Source organism: Pristis pectinata, chromosome 6 (genome assembly GCF_009764475.1).
Source record: "Pristis pectinata isolate sPriPec2 chromosome 6, sPriPec2.1.pri, whole genome shotgun sequence".
Lineage (NCBI taxonomy): Eukaryota > Metazoa > Chordata > Chondrichthyes > Rhinopristiformes > Pristidae > Pristis > Pristis pectinata.
In genome coordinates this window covers 58,691,517-58,710,670 of record NC_067410.1, presented here as the reverse complement: position 1 = coordinate 58,710,670, position 19,154 = coordinate 58,691,517, and the positions used below count along the sequence as shown (strand labels likewise).

Here is a 19,154-nt window from a genome sequence, read left to right as displayed (position 1 = left end):
TTGTGTGTAACAGAATAATGAGTGTGTCAACAGTTAGAGGATGGACCATACCTTATCTGTAGTCCGTTCTGTAGTCATGCAAACCTTGGACTTTCTGCCAAGGGAGTATATATCTGTGTCATGATGGAATCTCTTGTCTTCTCTGAGGCCTTCGCAAATGACTTGGGCTCTGGGAGATCTCCCATGAACCTCAGGATAATATTCCACACGGCCAGGGAAGCCTGCAGAGACAGATTCCACACATTGGTAACATCACATATACAGTCAGTCCAAACCAAGCAAATGGGTTAAACCATGTGACTAACATCATGACACCACACTGCAAAATAGAACCTGAACATTTTAATGTAATTATCTATAGCCCTTTCATAGATGCAGACAGAAATTTCCACCCCAACTCCAACCCTCCCAGGTCAACATACACACTTCCAAGGTGGCACAATGGCACAGCTGGTAGAGCCACTGCCCCACATTTCCAGAGACCGGGTTCGATCCTGACCTCAGGTGCTGTCTGCTGTGGGAGTTTGCACGTTCTTCCTGTGGACCGTGTGGGTTTCCTCTGGATGCTCCAGTTTCCTCCCACATCCCAAAGACACGTGGGTTAGTAGGTTAATCGGTCACCGTAAATTGCCCCTAGTGTGTGGGTGAGTGGTATAATCTGGGGGCAGTTGATGAGAAGTGGGGGGAATAAAATGGGATTAATGTAAGTGGGTGGTTAATGGTTAGCACAGACTCAATGGGCCGAAGGGCCTGTTTCTGTGCTGTAAGACTCTATGAAATCCATCCAAGCTCCTGTAGACAGGTCACACTGATCAATAAACACACTTTGTATTTCTCCCATTGGAACAATCTCCTTGATTCTTTCTTCATTTAAACAACATCAAGGTTGGATGGATCATTGGGAAGTCCGTGAGCCGTGTCAGCGGCTCCAGCGTTTATCCACCTACCAGGATGTCGACTGGTCCTCGTGGAAGAAGGCAGTGGATGTCGGAGAGGATGCCGGATGTGGGTGGGTGTAGACGACCCCTGGAAGTAAGTGGCAGCATATTTCGGGAAGGTGTATTGGGCCAGGTCATCCTCCTCACCAGAGTCAGAGGACAGAGATGTGTCGTCCAGATCAAACTCCTCCAACTTCTGATGAGTCACCTTCAGGTCCTGAAAAGGTCAAAAGTAACCAAACGTGAGCAGAGTAAAGGGATCACCTGTGGACAGGTCCTAGTATTACAGGGAGGGGTCCACCTGTGGACAGGTCCCAGTGTAACAGGGAGGGATCGATCACCTGTGGACAGGTCCCAGTGTTTATAGGAAGGGATCGATCACCCTGTGGACAGGACCCAGTGTAACAGGGAGGGATCGATCACCTGTGGACCGGTCCCAGTGTTATAGGAAGGGATCGATCAACCTGTGGACAGGACCCAGTGTAACAGGGAGGGATCGATCACTGTGGACAGGTCCCAGTGTTATGGGAAGGGATTGATCACCTGTGGACAAGGTCCCAGTGTTATAGGAAGGGATCACCTGTGGACAGGTCCCAGTGTTACAGGGAGGGGTCACCCGTAGATAGGTCCCAGCTGTAGACAGGTCCCAGTGTTACAGGGATGGATCACCTGCAGACAGGTGACACAAGAGATTCTGGCAGATGCTGGAATCTGGAGCAACACACACAAATGCTGGAGGAACACAGCAGGTCAGGCAGCATCTATGACGGAAATAACAGTCAACGTTTTGGGTCGAGGACCCTTCATCAGGACTGGAAGGGAAGAGTGCAGAAGCCCGAATAAAAAAGTAGGGGAAGGGGGAGGGAGAGGAGCACAAGTTGGCAGGTGATCAGGTTGAGTCTAGGTGAGAGGGGGAAGGTAGGTGAGTGGGGGAGGGGAGATGAAAGGGAGTGATGTAAGCAGCTGAGAGGTGATGGGTAGAAGAGGCAAAGGGTTGAAGAAGAAAGAATCCAGTAGGAGAGGACAGTAGACCATGGAATAAAGGGAAGGAGGTGGGGAATAGATAGGCAGGTGATGAGGGCATGGGGGGAGGGGCAAGAGAAGGGGTGAGGGGGGCCACAGGAATGTGAAACAAAGAGGGGGGGGAAGGGGAAAAAAGGGGGGGAAAGAGGTGAAGGGTTACCAGAAGTTAGAGGTTAAGGCCGTCATGTTGGAGAGTATCAAGTGGAATATGGGGTGTTGTTCCTCCAACCTGCGTCCGGCCTCCACATGGCAGTCGAGGAGGCCGTGGATAGACATGTCAATGTGGGAGTGGGATGTGGAATTGAAGTGGGTGGCCACCAGGAGATCCTGGCTATTGCGGCGGGTGGAGTGAAGGTGCCTAATGAAGAAGTCACCCAATCTTCATCGGGTCTCACCGATGTAGAGGAGGCTGCACTGGGAGCACTGGATACAATAAATGACACGCTCGGAATCACAAGCGTGCCTCACCTGGAAGGATTGTTGGGGGCCCTGAATGGTGGTGAGGGAGGAGGTGTAGGGACAGGTGTAGCACTTTGCAGGGATAAATGTCGGGAGGGTCATCAGTGGGGAGGGACGAGTGGACAAGGGAATCGCGGAGAGAGCGATCCCTGTGGAAAGCAGGGGTGGGGGGAGTAGGAGGGGGAAGTGGGAGATGTGCCTGGTGGTGGGATCCTGTTGGAGGTGGCAGAAATTACGGAGAACGATGTGTTGGATGCGGACGTTCGCGGGGTGGTAGGTGAGGACAAGGGGAACCCTGTCCCTGTTATGTCGGAGGGTGGGGGGGATGGGGTGAGGTCAGACATACAAGAAATGTAGAAGATGCGGGTGAGGGCTGCATTGATGGTGGTGGAAGGGAAACTCCGTTTACTGAAAAAAGAGGACATCTCGGATGTCCTGGAATGGAAAGTCTCATCATGGGAACAGATGCAACGGAGGCGAAGGAACTGAGAGAAGGGAATAACATCCTTGCAAGTGACAGGGTGGGAAGAGGTGTAGTCAAGGGGAGAGAGGTGTCAGAGATGGACCAAGTGAATTTGAGGGCAGGGTGGAGGTTGGAGGCGAAGTTGATGAAATTGACTAGCTTGGCATGGGTGCAGGAAGCAGCACCAATGCAGTTGTCAATGTAGCGGAGAAAGAGTTGGGGAGCGTTACCAGTGTGATGAAATTGACGAGCTTGGCACGGGTGCTGATGAAATTGACGAGCTGAAATTGACTGCACTGGTTACTGCAGTCTAGCGATGGGATGGTGGGGGAACGAAAGCCCACACTTCAGTTCCACACACAGGACTACAACAAACGTCAAGCCTGAGGCGCGGCCTGGGTTAGCCACACGGCAAAATTTATGTTGGAGATGCGTGAAGGAATTTCCAGGCCAGGGATCCTGGCTCTGTAATCCAGGATTCCTGGGGCACAGACAGAGACCACTTATGCCTGGTGAAATTGAACTGGGGTCCAAAATGAAACTCTCCACTTCCCGCAATGCCCTGTCACCTCATTGACCAATCAGTGAAGACCCTCTTTGGGAAATCCTGGTACTTAATTACCAAAATGGAAGTGTTACCGCAAATTCCGGAGGACCTTCTTTCTCCGGGCTCACCAGCACACTTGGCAGGAAGCTGAAGATGTTGTCTACCATCTCCAGGTCATTGAGGGTCTCGACCTTCTTCTGCTGCTTCCTCAAGTACTCTTCTCTCTGCTTCCTCTCATTCATTATGTCTTGCTTGGGCATCCTTGCCTGTAGAGAGAGCCGGGGTTTGCTTAGGAACGGAGCAGGTGGATGAGGTATGTTGTCATCAGTCAAGAAACTACAAAGGGATCCAATTGGAGTTTGTTGCTCAGGAGACACTTGCTTTCAGAGATGGTTCCTGCTGGGAACCCAGCATCTGGGAACCATCGTCTGTGGCCATCCCATGAGTTGGAGGTGTCTGCGAGCAGCCTCTTAGACCTCAGATGGCAACTTCGGTCTTTTCCAACCTTGGCCTTTTCAAAAATTGCAATTTTTAATGAGTTATTTAAAAATAATTGATTCGGCTTGAAATAACTAAAAATGATAACATTTTTAAAATGTAAAATTCATTTTCAACACATTTATAAATGTGTTTGTAATACATTTATTTACAGCAGCTGTACGAGACGTTGTTGAGACTGCACTGACACCAGCCTCCCTTCCTTGGACTCTGTCTTTACCTCTCATTGTCTTGGTGAAGCAGCCAGCATAATCAAAGACCCCACCCACCCAGGTCATTCTATCTTCTCTCCTCTTCCATCGGGTAGAAGATACAGGAGCCTGAGGGCACGTACCACCAGACTTAAGGACAGCTTCTACCCCACTGTGATAAGACTATCGAATGGTTCTCTTATACAATAAGATGGACTCTGACCTCACGATCTACCTTGTTGTGACCTTGCACCTTATTGCACTGCACTTTCTCTGTAGCTGTGACACTTTACTCTGTACTGTTACTGTTTTTACCTGTACTACGTCAATGCACTCTGTACTAACTCAATGTAACTGCACTGTGTAACGAATCGACCTGTACAATCGGTATGCGAGATAAGTTTTTCATTGTACCTCGGTACAAGTGACAATAATAAACCAATACCAATACTTGGAGTTCTGGTCGCCTGGGTATGGGAAGGATGTCATTAAGCTGGAAAGGGTGCAGAAACGATTCACGGCTGGATAGGCTGGGACATTTTCCCCTGGACATAGATATGGTGGATGGTCACAGTCTTTTCCCTAGGGTAAGGGAGTCTAAAATTAGAGGGCGTAGAATTAAGGTGAGAGGGGAAAGATTTAAAGGGGACCTGAGGGATAATTCCTTCACACAGAGTGTGGTGGATATATGGAACAAGCTGCCAAAGGAAGTGGTAGAGGTGGGTAGATCGACATCATACACACACCCTTACACATACACCCCTAGCTACACAAACACCCCTATACACACAAACCCCTACACATACATTCCTACACACACAGACACACACAGCTCTACACACCCCCATGCACCTACACATACACACACACCTACAAATGCACACCTGCACACACACACATACCCTCACATTCACACATATACTCACTCCAGACACCACACACACACACACACACACACACACACACACACACACACACACACACACACACACACACACACACCCCTCTCCCACACACTACGTCAGCCCATTCGCAGTTGCACACTGGCTGTTCCCTCCTGTGACTGTACTCCAACAGCTGACACTGCTGCACAGTGCTGAGTGAGTGTTTCACTGTCAGAAGCACACCCTCAGCTGATGTCAATGTCACCCCACCACCACCACCCCACCGCCATTTCTTCCTGGCCAATAATTATCCCTGAACGAGCCTCCTTATTGTCGGGTGTTGTTTCTGGGACCTTGCTGTGTTGGATTGGCGGTTGTGCTTCCTACACTACAGCCGCACATAATTGGCAGTGGGGTAGTTCAAGGTGGTGAATCATTCTCCCTCCCTGCCTTCACCACCTCCACCTCCATCACTTACTTTCCTCCTCTTTCTCTGATAGCTCCTCCGAACCAGCAGCCCCCTTGTGTAGGCCTGGATAGTGACCAGAGCCTCCAGCCGCTTGCAGTGGTTCAGCCGCGCCAGGTAACCCTGGCATCGTGCCTGGAACAGAATCATCAGCCGGCGGGTGTCTTGGTACTGTTTAGCCGTTCTCCGTGCATGATACAGTGCCTGTAATCTTCCAAATCCTTCTCTCATCTGGGGCAGAAAACCAGAAACACCACTAATAAATGGAGGTGCCGAAGGTCACAACGCACGAGGGTCGTGTTATGTCTGAGTCTTTGCTGGAGGAACCCCACAGTCTCCCGAGGTCCTGTATAAACTGAGCGTCACCCCCACACCCTCTCTATAGCCCGTTACCAAACCAGCCTGATCACATGACCCCACATCCACACACCCTCCCTGTCGTCCTGCATCAATACCAACATAATCTGCCCACTTTTCCACGTCAAACTATCGCACCCCAATAAAACCCACCGACCTCCTCACTCCCACAGCCCAGTGTTAACCTTAAACTACCCCCCTCTTTCCTCACAGTCCAGTGTTAACCTTAAACTACCGCCCTCTCTCCCCACAGCCCAGTGTTAACCTTAAACTACCCCCCCTCCTCACAGCCCAGTGTTAACCTTAAACTACCCCCCCCTCTCTCCCCACAGCCCAGTGTTAACCTTAAACTATCACCAAAGTCTCAGCCCACAGCTGGTGCCGACTCCAGAACACAATAAATAGGAGCAGGAGTAGGCCACTCGGCCCTTCAATCCTGCCCCACCATTCAATATCATCATGACTGATCTATCCCAGGCTTCCTCCTCTCTTGTGCTTGTTCCCCACAGCCCTCAATTCCCTGATCTTTTGAAAATTTATCTACTTAGTATCTAACTCAGCTAACCCCAAGGTCCCACTGTCATCCCATGGTCCGTGTCAGCCTTAGGTCCCTCTCTGCCCATAGCCCAGTGTCAACCCCCGGCAACCCCTCAGACTCCTCCACTGCCAGGGGGAGGCCAAATGCAACCGAGTGGAACAACACCTCATATTCCACCTGGGTAGTCTACAACCTGACGGTTTGAACGTTGAAATTTCCAGTTTCAGGTAACCTTCACCCCTAGTGTTTCCCACCTTCCTCTTTCTCTCTTTCTGATCTTCCTCCGGTCCCCCTATTTTTGTCCCCTTTCCTACATCCCCTCCGGCCTCCCTTCACCTATTTTCGTCCCCCTCCACCTCCCGGTTCCATCCACCTACTACCCACACATTTGACCCACCAGCTCTCTTCCCCACTCGTCCCCCATCTGCTTCTGGTTCCACTTGTCATTCACCTCTCCCCTAATGGTTCCCATTCGCTCCTTTCCTTATCAGATTCCAGCACTGGTAGCGCTTTGTGTTCCTGCTTATCTCCTTCTAGCCGCTGACTCCAACCTTCACCCTCCCCTGGCTCCATCTATCTTTTTGTTAACCTGCCTCTGTCTCTCAACTCCACCCCTGCTCCCCTCCCCTACCTGGCAACACCTGCCTGTCATCCTTCGCCCCCTCCTCAGTCCACCAATCACCTCTGGCACCTGCCTTACCACTCCTCTTCTCCTCTTTACACTGGCCATCTCCCCTCTCAGTCCTGAAGCAAGGTCTCAACCCAAAACATCCACAATTCCTTTCCTCCCGTAGATGCTGCCCGACCCGCTGAGTTTCTCCAGCCGATTGTGCGTTGTTCCAGATTCCAGCATCTGCAGTCTCTTATGTCTCAACCCTAAACTAATCCTACTGGCTCTTCCCAAAAGCACAAAATCAGTCCCAGGCCCCACGCTTACCCCCCATGTGCACCACTCCCAGACTAATCCCACTATCCACAGCTTCCTCCGCTTCCAACATTCAGCCAATTTTCCCTTAAAACGTGCATGGCTTTCACCTGATCTTCTCCCTCCAGCAACGTATTCATTGCCCTTCCCAATCACCCTATAAAGAAACTTGTCCCAACCTCCCTGGAAACCTCGATACAAACAGATGACCTCCTGCCCCTGATGCTCTAGGTTAGAGGGAACTCTGTCAGGTCCAAATACTGCTCGACTGGTACAGAAGGCAAAAGACAAGGAGACATTTACCAATCTGTACTTCTTGCGACACTGGTGTCCTCTCCAGTGACTCTGGATCTTCTGAGCTGCAGCCCTCAGTCTCAAGAATTTCTTCCTGTTGAAACACAGGGAAACAGAATGGATTTTTCCATGTACAACCACTGATCCTCCAATCAGATTCAACGCTTGCTCGTATTAATATTAGTTTATTATTTCACATGTACCGAGATACAGTGAAAAGCTTTTGTTTGCGTGACATCCAGACAGATCATGTTGTACATAATTACATCGAGGTAGTAAAAAGAAAACAGAATGCAGAATATAGTGTTGCGGTTACAGAGAAAGTGCAGCGCAGGTAGACAATAAGGTGCAAGGACAACGATGAGGTAGATTGGGAGATCAAGATTTTATCTTTTAGCATACGAGAGGTCTGTTCAAGAGTCTGATAACAGTGGGACAGAAGCTGTCCTTGAGTCTGGTGGTACGTGTTCTCAAGCTTTTGTATCTTCTGCCTGAGAGGGGAGAAGAGAGAATGACCAGGTGGGAGGGGGCCTTGATTATGTTGGCTGTTTTCCTGAGGCAGCGGGAAGATAGACGGAGTCAATGGAGGAGAGGTTAGTTTGCATGATGGACTGGGCTGCGTTCACAACTTTCTGCAATTTCTTGCGGTCCTGGACAGAGCAGCTGCCATACCAAGCTGTGATGCATTGTCTGATGACAATCCATGTTCTGCTGCTTGTCTTCAGTCGACTCGAAGTCAGGGTGTGGGATCAATTTTCCTGAAACATGGGAAGAGAATGTCCAGACCACCTCTGTCTGGTCAGAGAAGGAGAGGGACTGTCCAGGTAACTCTGTGTTTGTCAGCAAAGAGGGAAAGGATTGACCTGACCACTCTCTGCTGGACAGGAAGGAGGGAGGTACTGTCCAGTCCATTATCCTCCGGTCAGTGAGGAGATGGGGAGAGAATTATCCTGGCCATGCTACTGGTCAACATGACTGCCATGGTCACTTTGCACTTGTGTACCAAAGGGGGAAATGGCTGTACAAACCATGACTGGTCAGAGAGGGAGAATGAACCACACAGGACACTCTCCGCTGGGGAGATCAGTCACAAACATTTGTTTCTGGTCAGTGAGGGCAGTAAGATGGTCTACAGCACTCTCTGCACATCGCAGAATGGGAAAAGTCATCAATGGTGGTCAGTCAGAGGGGATCACCAACCAACTCATTCCCAGCTGCTCAGCAAGGTGGACCATTGGGATTACACTCCATTGGGATGGGAACTGGAAAGGACTGGCAATTTATTGTGTGTTGGCCATCTGTAACAGAGAATGAATCTGGGCCAGTTCTATAACTGAATAACTTGTACAATTTCTTAATGTGGATTGTCATTCACTGGGTGAATCATTAAATATTCCCAACAGCTAAAGATCTCATTTTGTAGGAGGTCATTAATAGAACCATTCCATCACTGTTACGCAATATTGACCCAGTATCCATCATCGTGAACACAATCCCACCTCTGACCTTCAACAAAATCGCACTTCTGACCCTGAACACAATCCAACCTCTGACCCTGAACACCAAACAGTTATGTGATATTTGAATTTTGAATCCCAACAGAATTCTTAGACTCTGAACATAATCAGGTGATCCAGCCTCTGAAACTAAACATAATCCCATGATCCATACTCTCAACACAACCTGGATTTAACCTCTGACATGGGACACAACCCCTGCACTTGACCCAGGCGTCTGCATTAAGTGCAGTTTATGAACATCCAGTTACATGCATACATTTGATGAGACCACACAAACACTTCAGGTGCTGAATGATAGCTTGTCTTATAGTGGTCCTTGGGTTGCTTGCTGCTCAACACAGGGGCATGATGACTGTTAATGTGCAGATAATATTCATATATTTATAACTGGAGCAGTGGTTGTATTTGGGATGGTCCCAGACAGGAGTGCACTGGGGGGACTTACCTGTCTTTGAAACCACGCATGACTTTCTGAATCATTAGGACCTTAGCTGTCAAGATTCTGTCTCGCTCAAGTTCCAAGGTCAGGTGGTCGCACTCCTGAAAGGCAGGCAAGACATTTGGTGAGTGTAGGGCACAGGGAGATGCAGGGTAGGGAAGGTACTGGACACACAGCAGGGTCCTCTCAACAGTGTGAATGAATTCAAGGATTCTGGCAATGCATCAGCACAGTTTGACGTGCTGGTCATTTCCAAAGATGTTTCAAACTTTTCCTATTTGTATTCTCACCACCCCTTAACCCATCATCTAAAGGTTCTTTACTACTTATCTCCACAGCACCCCAGCCTCACCCGTTCAGAGATATTCCCTTTGTCCTATCCATTCCTCCCTAACCCTCTCTGCAAATCTATCTTGTTTTTCTCTCCTTTATGGTTCTTATAAAGGGTCTTGGACCTGAAGTATTAATTCTGCTTGTTTCTCTCTCTCTGCAGTTGCTGCCTGACTTGCTGAATGTTTCCAGCATTTTCTGTTTTACCTTAAACCTGAAATGTTAATTCTGTTTCTCTCTCCGCGGATGCTGAGTGTTCCCAGCGGTTTTGGGGAAGTAAACCATGTTACATCTCAGACTCTCTTTGTGTCCAGTTTAGCCATCTATTTTCAAGTCAAGCGATGTCGGATAAGTTTTATTCGAAGCAAATGGAGCCGAGAACAGTGAATGTTTCTGTGGTATGGTCACTCCCATTTCTGACTACCTTGTGTCAATAACACTGTTAGCATTTTATACCTTCAGAGCTTTTCACCTGGTGTCAATGCTTTCAACTAAACACCAGTGACCTTGCCACCCATGACCTCCCACAGCTCAATTCCCTGATAATGCTGAGTGGGGAGATAAGGATTGTAGAGCACTATACCCATATTGCAAGCCAGTATTGCCTGCCCTGAAGATAAATTTGTACCAACAAACAGTCCATGGAATTCCCTTGAAAAGTGTCTGATAACAAAAATTAAAAAGAAAATCCTTTCAACAAATGCCCCAGGACGTGCTTTACAATTTGCTCGCACCTATAGCTCCCGTTCCATCACCAAAGGAGGCGGGAAGGGACAGATGATCCACACAGCACTGGAGGATGGAAGGGCTTTCAGAAACCATAAAACTCCTCCTACAACTCAGTAGGAGATCCCAGAGATAGGAAGAGCAAGTGACTGGTAGCTCCATAGAATTCCCCAGGTTTCCATGTCCCCTTCCCTATTATACCAGGCAATCTACCAGCCAAATGCCCAGAGTGAACTAAACCTCTCTGCCCGAACCAAAACTTGGCAATACAACAAACAAGACACTGTTGCTGGGATGGGTTAATGTGGGTTAAAATCTGTGAGTCCAATCAAACACCACAGTGGTGCAGCAGGTAAAGCTGCTGCATCACAGCGCCAGAGACCCAGGTTCAATCCTGACCTTGTGGAGTTTGCATGTTCTCCCCGCGACTGTGTGTGCTTTCCTCCCACGTCTCAAAGACGTGCAGGTTGGAAGGTTAATTCTCCACTGTAAATTGTGGTGAGTGGTAGAACCTGGGGGAAGTTAACGGGAATGTGGGGAGAACAAAAAATGGGATTAATGTTGGATTACTATAAATAGGAAGTTGGTGTTCAGCACAGACTTGGTGGGCTGAAGGCCTGTTTCTGTCCCATATCTCCCTAGGCTGAGTGGCACTGTACCCCAGCCAACTGGGCAGACAGAACAGCTAATTCCAGGTGCAGGGATATGGGACTATCATAAGGTTTGAAGGCCTCCCTCTCTCGCCACCCTTGGCGATAAACGTAAGCTACAGAACAGCTCGCCCCAGTTCCTGTTAATGGCCTGAAGGTCCTCCAGGTATATACAACCTTAAGGAAGATCTTTGTCCTCCCAATCTTCCAATCTCTATCGATTCCAATCACCGACTCAGCGATCTGCTTGCAGAATAAGTGGACGTTGTCCTGTAATTATAGATAGAGAAATGGACTGTGTCTCTGTTGGGGAAATAGAGCGCAATAAAAATGGTGACATCACTGGCAATGGCATGCACTACTGAGGTATTGATGGCAACGAGCAACATACTGCTTGGCTGCACCAATATAATGGGAACACCAGAGTAGAGCTAGTGCATTACACCGGGACTGAATACTTGTCTCTGTCCCTTCTCTCTCTCCTCCTGGTCCATCAAGTTCTTCCTACATTCACCCCAGCCCCATCACCCTGTTTCTTTCCCCACTACCGCCCACTCCATCTGCCCATCGCCCACACACTCCTCTCACCTGTTCCCCCACTGTTCCCATCTGCCTTCCTACCTCCCTCTTCTGAATCCATGCTCCACCTTCCTCTGCTATCAGACTGCATCGTCTTCAGCCCTTTGTCACCTCCACTTATCACCTCACAGCCTCTGACACCATTCCCGCTCTCGCCTCCTCCATCTGCCTATCAACCCTCCTCACTAGGATCCACCTATCGCCTGCCAACTCTCGCTCCACCCCTATCCGTCACCCCTTCATACTGGCTACCTCCCCTCTATCTTTCAGTCCAAATGAAGGGTCTCGACCCGAAACGTCAACTGTTCCATTTCCCTCCACAGATGCTGCCTGACCCACTGAGTTCCTCCAGCAGCTCGTGTGTTACTTGTATCTGCTTATTGGGTTCTGAGTTTTGTTTGGGGACTGACCTTTGACAGGAAGCTGGCTGTCTCTGAGGATCTGGGTACGAGTGAACTGAAAGACGCTGGCAGATGGAAATTTTGCCATATCATAGTACAACCCAACAGCAAAGTGAAGGTTAAATAGAAGAAACTCCAATCTTTCTAACAAGCCAGGCCTGTAATATAGAAGCAGTGGGGAGTTGCTACTTGCTTGTATAAAGCTGGTTAAAGGCCCCACAGCACTGAACTTCCCACTGAATGCAGAGAGGTATCGCTGCTTCACAGCCAGAACCAGAGAAGGAAGCAGAACACGTGGAAATTGAACTGATATAAAACGAAAGGGGATGTGAGATAGTGAGGTTAGCCGGGGCAAGATACAAGTGTGACATAAGAATAAACCACAGGCCAAACTACTGGGCAAACTTACGACTTTCATGCAACACAAAGCACACGTCACTATTAATACTTCTGTGGTAACACACAATTTCACAAAGAAGAACAGATCACAAGGTATTTATGAAGAAGATATCTTGTCATTTGACCTAATCCTGCAATAAACCAACCCATCTCACCTTACTGTAGAATCAAACTGTCCCTTTAAAAGGGATCATACTCTTCCTATTCAAGTCATGCACCTGAACTCTGACCTGTGGATGATTCACCCGTGACACAGAAGCCTCCTATCAAAGGTCAGTCCCTGAGTGAGACTCAGAACCTGAAGAGCCCCATCCCAGGTTTCAAACACTGGCTCTGTGATGGTGGTCTGTTTATGAGAACACCAGGCCACTGATTCAAAGGATCCATTACAGATCAAAACACGGGGTAGCAGAGAGGAAGGTCCTGATGCCGGGTCTCGACCTGAAACATCGACCATCCCTTTTCCTCCGCGGATGCTGCCTAACCAACTGAGTTCTTCCAGAAAGGAAAAACCAAGATGGTGCCAGAGCGTGGCGACTCGTGGCAAGCTGCTCTCAGCAGATCTACTCATTACTTCTATTATAGTCATTCTACTCTTTTAAATCTAAGTTCTATGAAATGCAACAGAATATTCTGCCTTCTGTTATTGCTTTTCCCTTTGTACTACCTTGGCATCCTTACGTTTGGAGTGATCTGTATGGATGGCATGCAAACCAAAGTTTTTCTCTGTATCTTGGTACATGCAACAATAATAAGCCCATTACTAATTACCAGTCTGTGAGGGTGAATGGGTGTGCACTTGGAGCACAACAGTGTGGACAGTCAGCCTGAAAACAACTGATTACACACATTCAGGCAGAGGTCGATGAACAAGGCGGTGAAATGTTACCAGGGGTAGGTTGGAATGCGGGGTTAATGTTACAGTCAGACGAGCTATAACCATATGGAATGGTGGAGCAGCCTTGAGGGGCCGAGTGGCCTACTCCTGCTCCTAATTTACATGCAGGGTGTCCTCTTTGGTTGGTGATGATGGGTAAGTCGAAGGAGTGTGGTGATGAGGAGGGTGGGGAATGTTATTGAAGAAATGCATGCAGGAAGAGGCACTAAGGTCACTAACAGGTCTACAGGGCAGCTGCAGTCGTGTCAGAGATTCCTTGCCTAACAGCCCTTGTTCTGGGATTCTCTACATCACTGGACCTTTTTCCACTGGTTCTCACACCAACCAGTGGTCCATGCCAGGGACTAGGGGGCTACAAATGTCAGACTGGTTCCCCTGGCAAGGGTGGTCCTCCCCTCCAGCACCAGTGCAGCTCAGGGCTCTGCCTGGCGATGAGAAAGTATTACGGCACCAGGTCTGGCTCCTGCAAGTACCCAAGCCTCCCACAGACCTGTGAGAAACCAGTTCTTAATTCACTGATAATTATCAGCCTGTGTCCATGAACAACACTCACTAATTGAAAAAAAATGCTTTTTATCTACCCAATGTCGCAAACCTTTCCGCAGTATTAGAAGTCTGACTGGATCACCATTGTCTCTGTTTCTCACTGCAGGAGGTTCTCCAGGTAGGAGAGGTAGGTCAAAGTTCCTCAGGAACTGTTCACACAGTCCGTGCTATCGTACCTCTCTGTTATGCCTCTCATCCCTCTCGGCTGGGCACCCTTTCTCTCGGGTTGGTATTGTTTGACAACTTGCCCTTCTCCCTCACAGCTGCACAGCGATGGCATCCCAGGGAAATGGTCCACACTCTGGGTCTCCTGCTCCCTGGAAGCTCCTTGTCTGATGGACTATCCACACCACACTGTTCTTTACAGATCTGGCCTGACTAGTTTATGATAATTTTCTCTCTGTGTTCGATTTCCATGGGGATATCTGTTTATTCCTGGCAATCGACTTCCCATATTACATAGAAGGAGGCCACTCTGCCCATCAAGTTTATGCCTCCTCATCTCCCTGCAATCTACCCTCTCTCACATGCCTGCCAACTCTCCCCCAATTTCCCTGCCGTCCACCTGCACAGGGGCTAATTTATTGTGACCACCAACACCTCCTTCCACTCTGAAATCCTTCCCATAACGTGGTCCAGTCCTTTCCATGCAAGACCCACACCTTACACACTCTAGTTACACACCTGGGCTATCTAAGAAATATACATTTCTTGGAAGGTTAAGAAGGTTCGGCATATCACCGAAGACTCTAACAAACATCTACAGCTGTACTGTTGAAAGCATCTTGACTGGTTGCATGATGGTCTGGTACGGCAATTCAAATGAGCAGGAATGTAAGAACTGCAGACGGTAGTGGACTCAGCCCAATACATCACAGGCACATCCCTCCCCACCATCGGTAGTATCTACAGGAGGCGCTGTCTCAAAAAGGGCAACATCTATCATCAAAGATCCCCGCCATCCAGGCTATGCCATCTTCTCACAGCTACCATCGGGCAGGAGGTACAGAAGCCTGAAGTCCTACACCACCAGGTTCAAGAACAGTTACTTCCCTTCAACCATTTGGTTCTTGAACCAACCAGTAAAACCCTAATCACTACCTCAGATTAGCAACATTATGACAACCTTGAACCCTTTGTACTACATTAGACTTTGGTTTTTTTTGTTTTTATTGTGTTCTTTCTCATAACAATTGTGCATGATTATGTTTAATTTATGTTTTTCTTGTGAATGTTGCTTATATGATGCTATGTGCCTGTGATGCTGCTGCAAGTAAGCTTTTCATTGCACCTGTGCATACACGTACTTGTGCTTATGACAATAACCTCGACTTTGACTTTGAGTTATAGAGAGAGACTGAGAGGCTATGTTCCAATGAATAGCAGGAAGGCTACCTATTGGAATGTAAGAGAATGAGGAGTGATATTATAGAGGTGTAAGGAATCATGAGGGGGCACAGATAGGTGAATACACACTATCTTTTTTCCAGGGCTGGAGAATCAAGAACTAGAGGGCATAGGTTTAACATGAGAAGGGAGAGATTTAATAGGAACCTGAGGGTCAGGTTTTTTTTACACAAAGGGTGGTACGTATATAGAACAAGCTGCCAGAGGAAGTGGTTAAGGCAAGTAAATTGACAACATTTAAAAGGCTCTTGGACAGGAAAAGTTTAGTGGGATATGGGCCAAGTGCAGGCAAATGAGACGAGCTTAGGTGGGCATCTTGGTTGACATGGCCCAATTGGGCTGAAGGGCCTGTTTCCGTGCTCTAATGCTATGACTATTATTATCTATCTCGCACTATCCAACTCCAACAAAACTTCCGATTGGAAAGTGTTTAGAAAATCCAGGCAATCAGTTGCCCAGCTCACCTCTGTGCGCTGCCACAGTGCCGATCTCAGTGTAATCTTGTACCTTCGCACAAAATCTGGGAAGGTGAAGCGAATGGGATAACCTGACTTGCGGATACGGATAGTCTCCCTCATTCCAGAATATCGCAACTGTTTAGTGCACAACTCCCGATCAAACAGCTGGAAGGAATCGGAGCAGAAGATTAAAAAACACACTCAAGGGTCTGGAGGAGAAATTCATTATCGAAATGTCCTGACTCTGCATCAAAGGAGATTGGGCAACATGACAAGGGAGAACCATGAGTCAGGACAACTGCTGCACAGGAAGGTGGGAGGACAGAGCAAGACCACTCCACCCATTCCCAACGTCTAACATCATAGTCCATCCCATTCCCAATCTCCACCCTCACCATTCCGTCCCATTCCCAGTCTCTACGCTCACCATTCCATCCCATTCCCAATGTACCACCAGTCTATCCCAGATTGACCCAGACCGTCATTCACGGTCCCAGTGTTGCAGAGATCCAGTACTCCATGTTGGGACAAGGATGACCCATCACCCTGTCAGGACACAGAGGCCCAGACAACGCACATCTGGACCCAGAGACCCCGTCTCTCCACATCTGGACACGTGGACCCCATCTCTCCACATCTGGACACTGGGTCCCTGTGCAGAGTCTGGGCACACATCACTCCAGAGGCCCCCAATATTGGGTCTCGACCCAGACTCCCGAGGTCCCGCACCCCCATGCCATCCCACGTTATCCCCTTACCAGAGGTTTCTTGTATTCATTAGGTTTGATGCAGCGAATGAAGAAGGGCTGACAAGCTTTGAGAATTCTCATTAGATTGTCCAGAGACTGTTTGAACTGGCTGCAGAGTGTGGACAGGCGCTTGTGGCTGTCGGTCGCCTGTAGGGAAATATCACCGGATTTCTGAAACGGTCGGGAAAATAATGTGATGCATTGGTGCACGTGGAAGCTCAGTACAACTCTGGGAACCATTTCTTCCCTTAGCTGCCTCAGCAGTGAGGATGGACACAGACGGCCTCTCCACAGCCCCGCTGGAGTCTATGTATTTAGGACCAGGTTGAGTTAATTTATGGAAGGACGTGACACGATGAGGTGATGACACGCCCAGGGAGTGTTGTTGCTAAGACGATACATCTCACCCGGCTGGTCTGGCCCTTCAATACTGCAGCAGCCTCCGGGTGTTGCCCGTGGACAGACCAGGCAAGGGAAGTGTATGCCTGGAGTGAAATAGTGAAACGGGCTGTGGGAGCCTGCACCAGTGATACAGAACCCCTCAGGGAAAATACACTGGAAAACAGCAACCTGGGAATGGGACGGCGTGGTGAGGGAGGGAAATTTGGAATGGGATAGAGTGGTGTGGATGGACTCTGGGAATGGGATAGAGTGGAGACGGTGGAGACTGGGAATGGGAATGGGAAAGCATAGGGAGAGGGTGGGAGATGACGGTACCAGAATAGAACTGGAATGGGTTGAGCTGACCGACTGTAATCTGCACCTTGACAGATCCTCCATGGGGAACGGGAAGGTGATTGGTCTTCCTCCCTGAAGCTGGCCCGGATCTGATCTGGAAGATACTTTTGAGGAAAGTGTTGCCAGAAGACTGCACCACCTGGACGATGCTGGAACTCAGATCATCCTTGTTCTTCTCCAGGAAGCCTGCGGGTTTAGAAACGATGTGAGGCATCTCAGCTGCTGGGACTGTCTACCTGCAGGTGCCCAGCACTGGGCCGACGGATCTCCGGGTGAGGTCTGGTCAGTGTGCGGACATTCCGGGACGTGGAGCCGACTCTGCTTCCACCCTTGTTCACTTCACTAAAGGGTCTGATCAGCTCTAGAGGTGGGGAGTGGGCAGGATCTGCTCTGGTTGGATTGTAACCACCACTGCCAGAGGAACGATGTCCTCCCAGTCAGACCTGCTGCAGCTGCAGATCAGGGAACCCCAGGCTCCCAGTAACCTGCCTCTGATAGGGCCAGGCTTCCTTCCCCTGCTGCTCAGGACACCAACATTTCTTAACCCAGCTCAGGGAGGACCCCTGGCTGAACTTGGAGGGGACCCTGGCTTTTGTACCTGGAGTACAGCTTGGGAAATCTGCCCGATGATTAAAGGGCCCAGGAGGCTCTCACCAGTCCATCCCATTCCCACTGTTGGACTTCAGGGAGCCCAGGAGACTGGAAAGTCTCCTGTTCCAGAGCTCAGGAATGTCTCCCCTCCAGTCCCAGGAGCCTCGGTAGGCACTGGCACTGTATCCCGATTTGAAAATCCACCTCCTGATACCATATCCAGGCATCCACAGGTAGCCCCTGGATTCCCTGTGTCACTGCTCAAATAGGCCCAAGCATCCAGCAGCTGCAACCCGGGCCACCACCTGTCAACTTCCTTACCCAAAGTTCACATCAGGTCCCCCTCCTCTTCAGGGCTGGGGTTCAGGTTTCCCAGCTTGGACAATGGAAGTTGGATGGCCAACTTCTACCTGAGTGTCACCAGAACGCAGGAGCAGGAGTAGGCCACTCGGCCCCTCAAGCCTGCCCAACATTCTATATGATCATGGCTGATCTGCCCCAAGCCTCAACTCCTCATCCATGCCAGTTCTCCTTCACCCTCAATTCCTCGATCTTTCAAAACATTTATCTAACTTCACCTCAGACTAATGATCTGGCCTCCACCACCCTCGGGGGCAGAGGATTCCAGAGACTCACCGCCCTCGGAGAGAAGAAATTTCTACCTCAGTTTTAAATGATCAACCTATTAACTATGTCCCTTCAGTCGAGATCCTTCCACTAGTGAAAATGTCAACATCCACCCCGTCAAGCCCCCTTAGTGTATTATATGTCTCAATAAGGTTACCTTAGTCTTCTAAACTCCAAGGAATACACAGCCAAACTGTCCAGTCTCTCTGATAGGACAACCCTCTCACCCCAGGAATTACCCCGGTGAATCTCCTTTGGACTGCCTCAGGACATGCCAGTGAGAGCTTAAGGCTTTTCAATATCACACCCACATCCACACGAGCTTGAGCTTCTGGCACTTAATTGCCCCTCCAGCCTCATCAGTGTAGAGTTTTGACCATCAGGGAATGGAGACACACCTGGAGGTTCAGCTCAACCTTGGTCCCGTCAGACACAAGAATGGAGGAACCCCGTACTATTTGTTCTCTGGGTACGGATGACACTGGCAAGGTCAACTGTTATGGGCCTGACGAA

The 19,154-nt window shown here is 49.2% G+C and overlaps 1 protein-coding gene across 1 annotated transcript in view; it reads right to left on the bottom strand.

The window, feature by feature from the left end:
* Positions 1-19,154, bottom strand: part of LOC127571830 (unconventional myosin-VIIa-like) — a 109,869-nt gene that overhangs the window by 52,393 nt on the left and 38,322 nt on the right. The window contains exons 14-23 of the mRNA XM_052018577.1: positions 17,449-17,609; positions 16,695-16,832; positions 15,943-16,101; positions 11,426-11,518; positions 9,549-9,643; positions 7,593-7,677; positions 5,482-5,700; positions 3,523-3,696; positions 948-1,155; positions 52-221 (exon numbers count right to left, since the gene is read on the bottom strand). Of these exons, the coding sequence (XP_051874537.1) occupies positions 52-221; positions 948-1,155; positions 3,523-3,696; positions 5,482-5,700; positions 7,593-7,677; positions 9,549-9,643; positions 11,426-11,518; positions 15,943-16,101; positions 16,695-16,832; positions 17,449-17,609 (1,502 nt within the window). The remainder of the gene's footprint in view (positions 1-51; positions 222-947; positions 1,156-3,522; positions 3,697-5,481; positions 5,701-7,592; positions 7,678-9,548; positions 9,644-11,425; positions 11,519-15,942; positions 16,102-16,694; positions 16,833-17,448; positions 17,610-19,154) is intronic.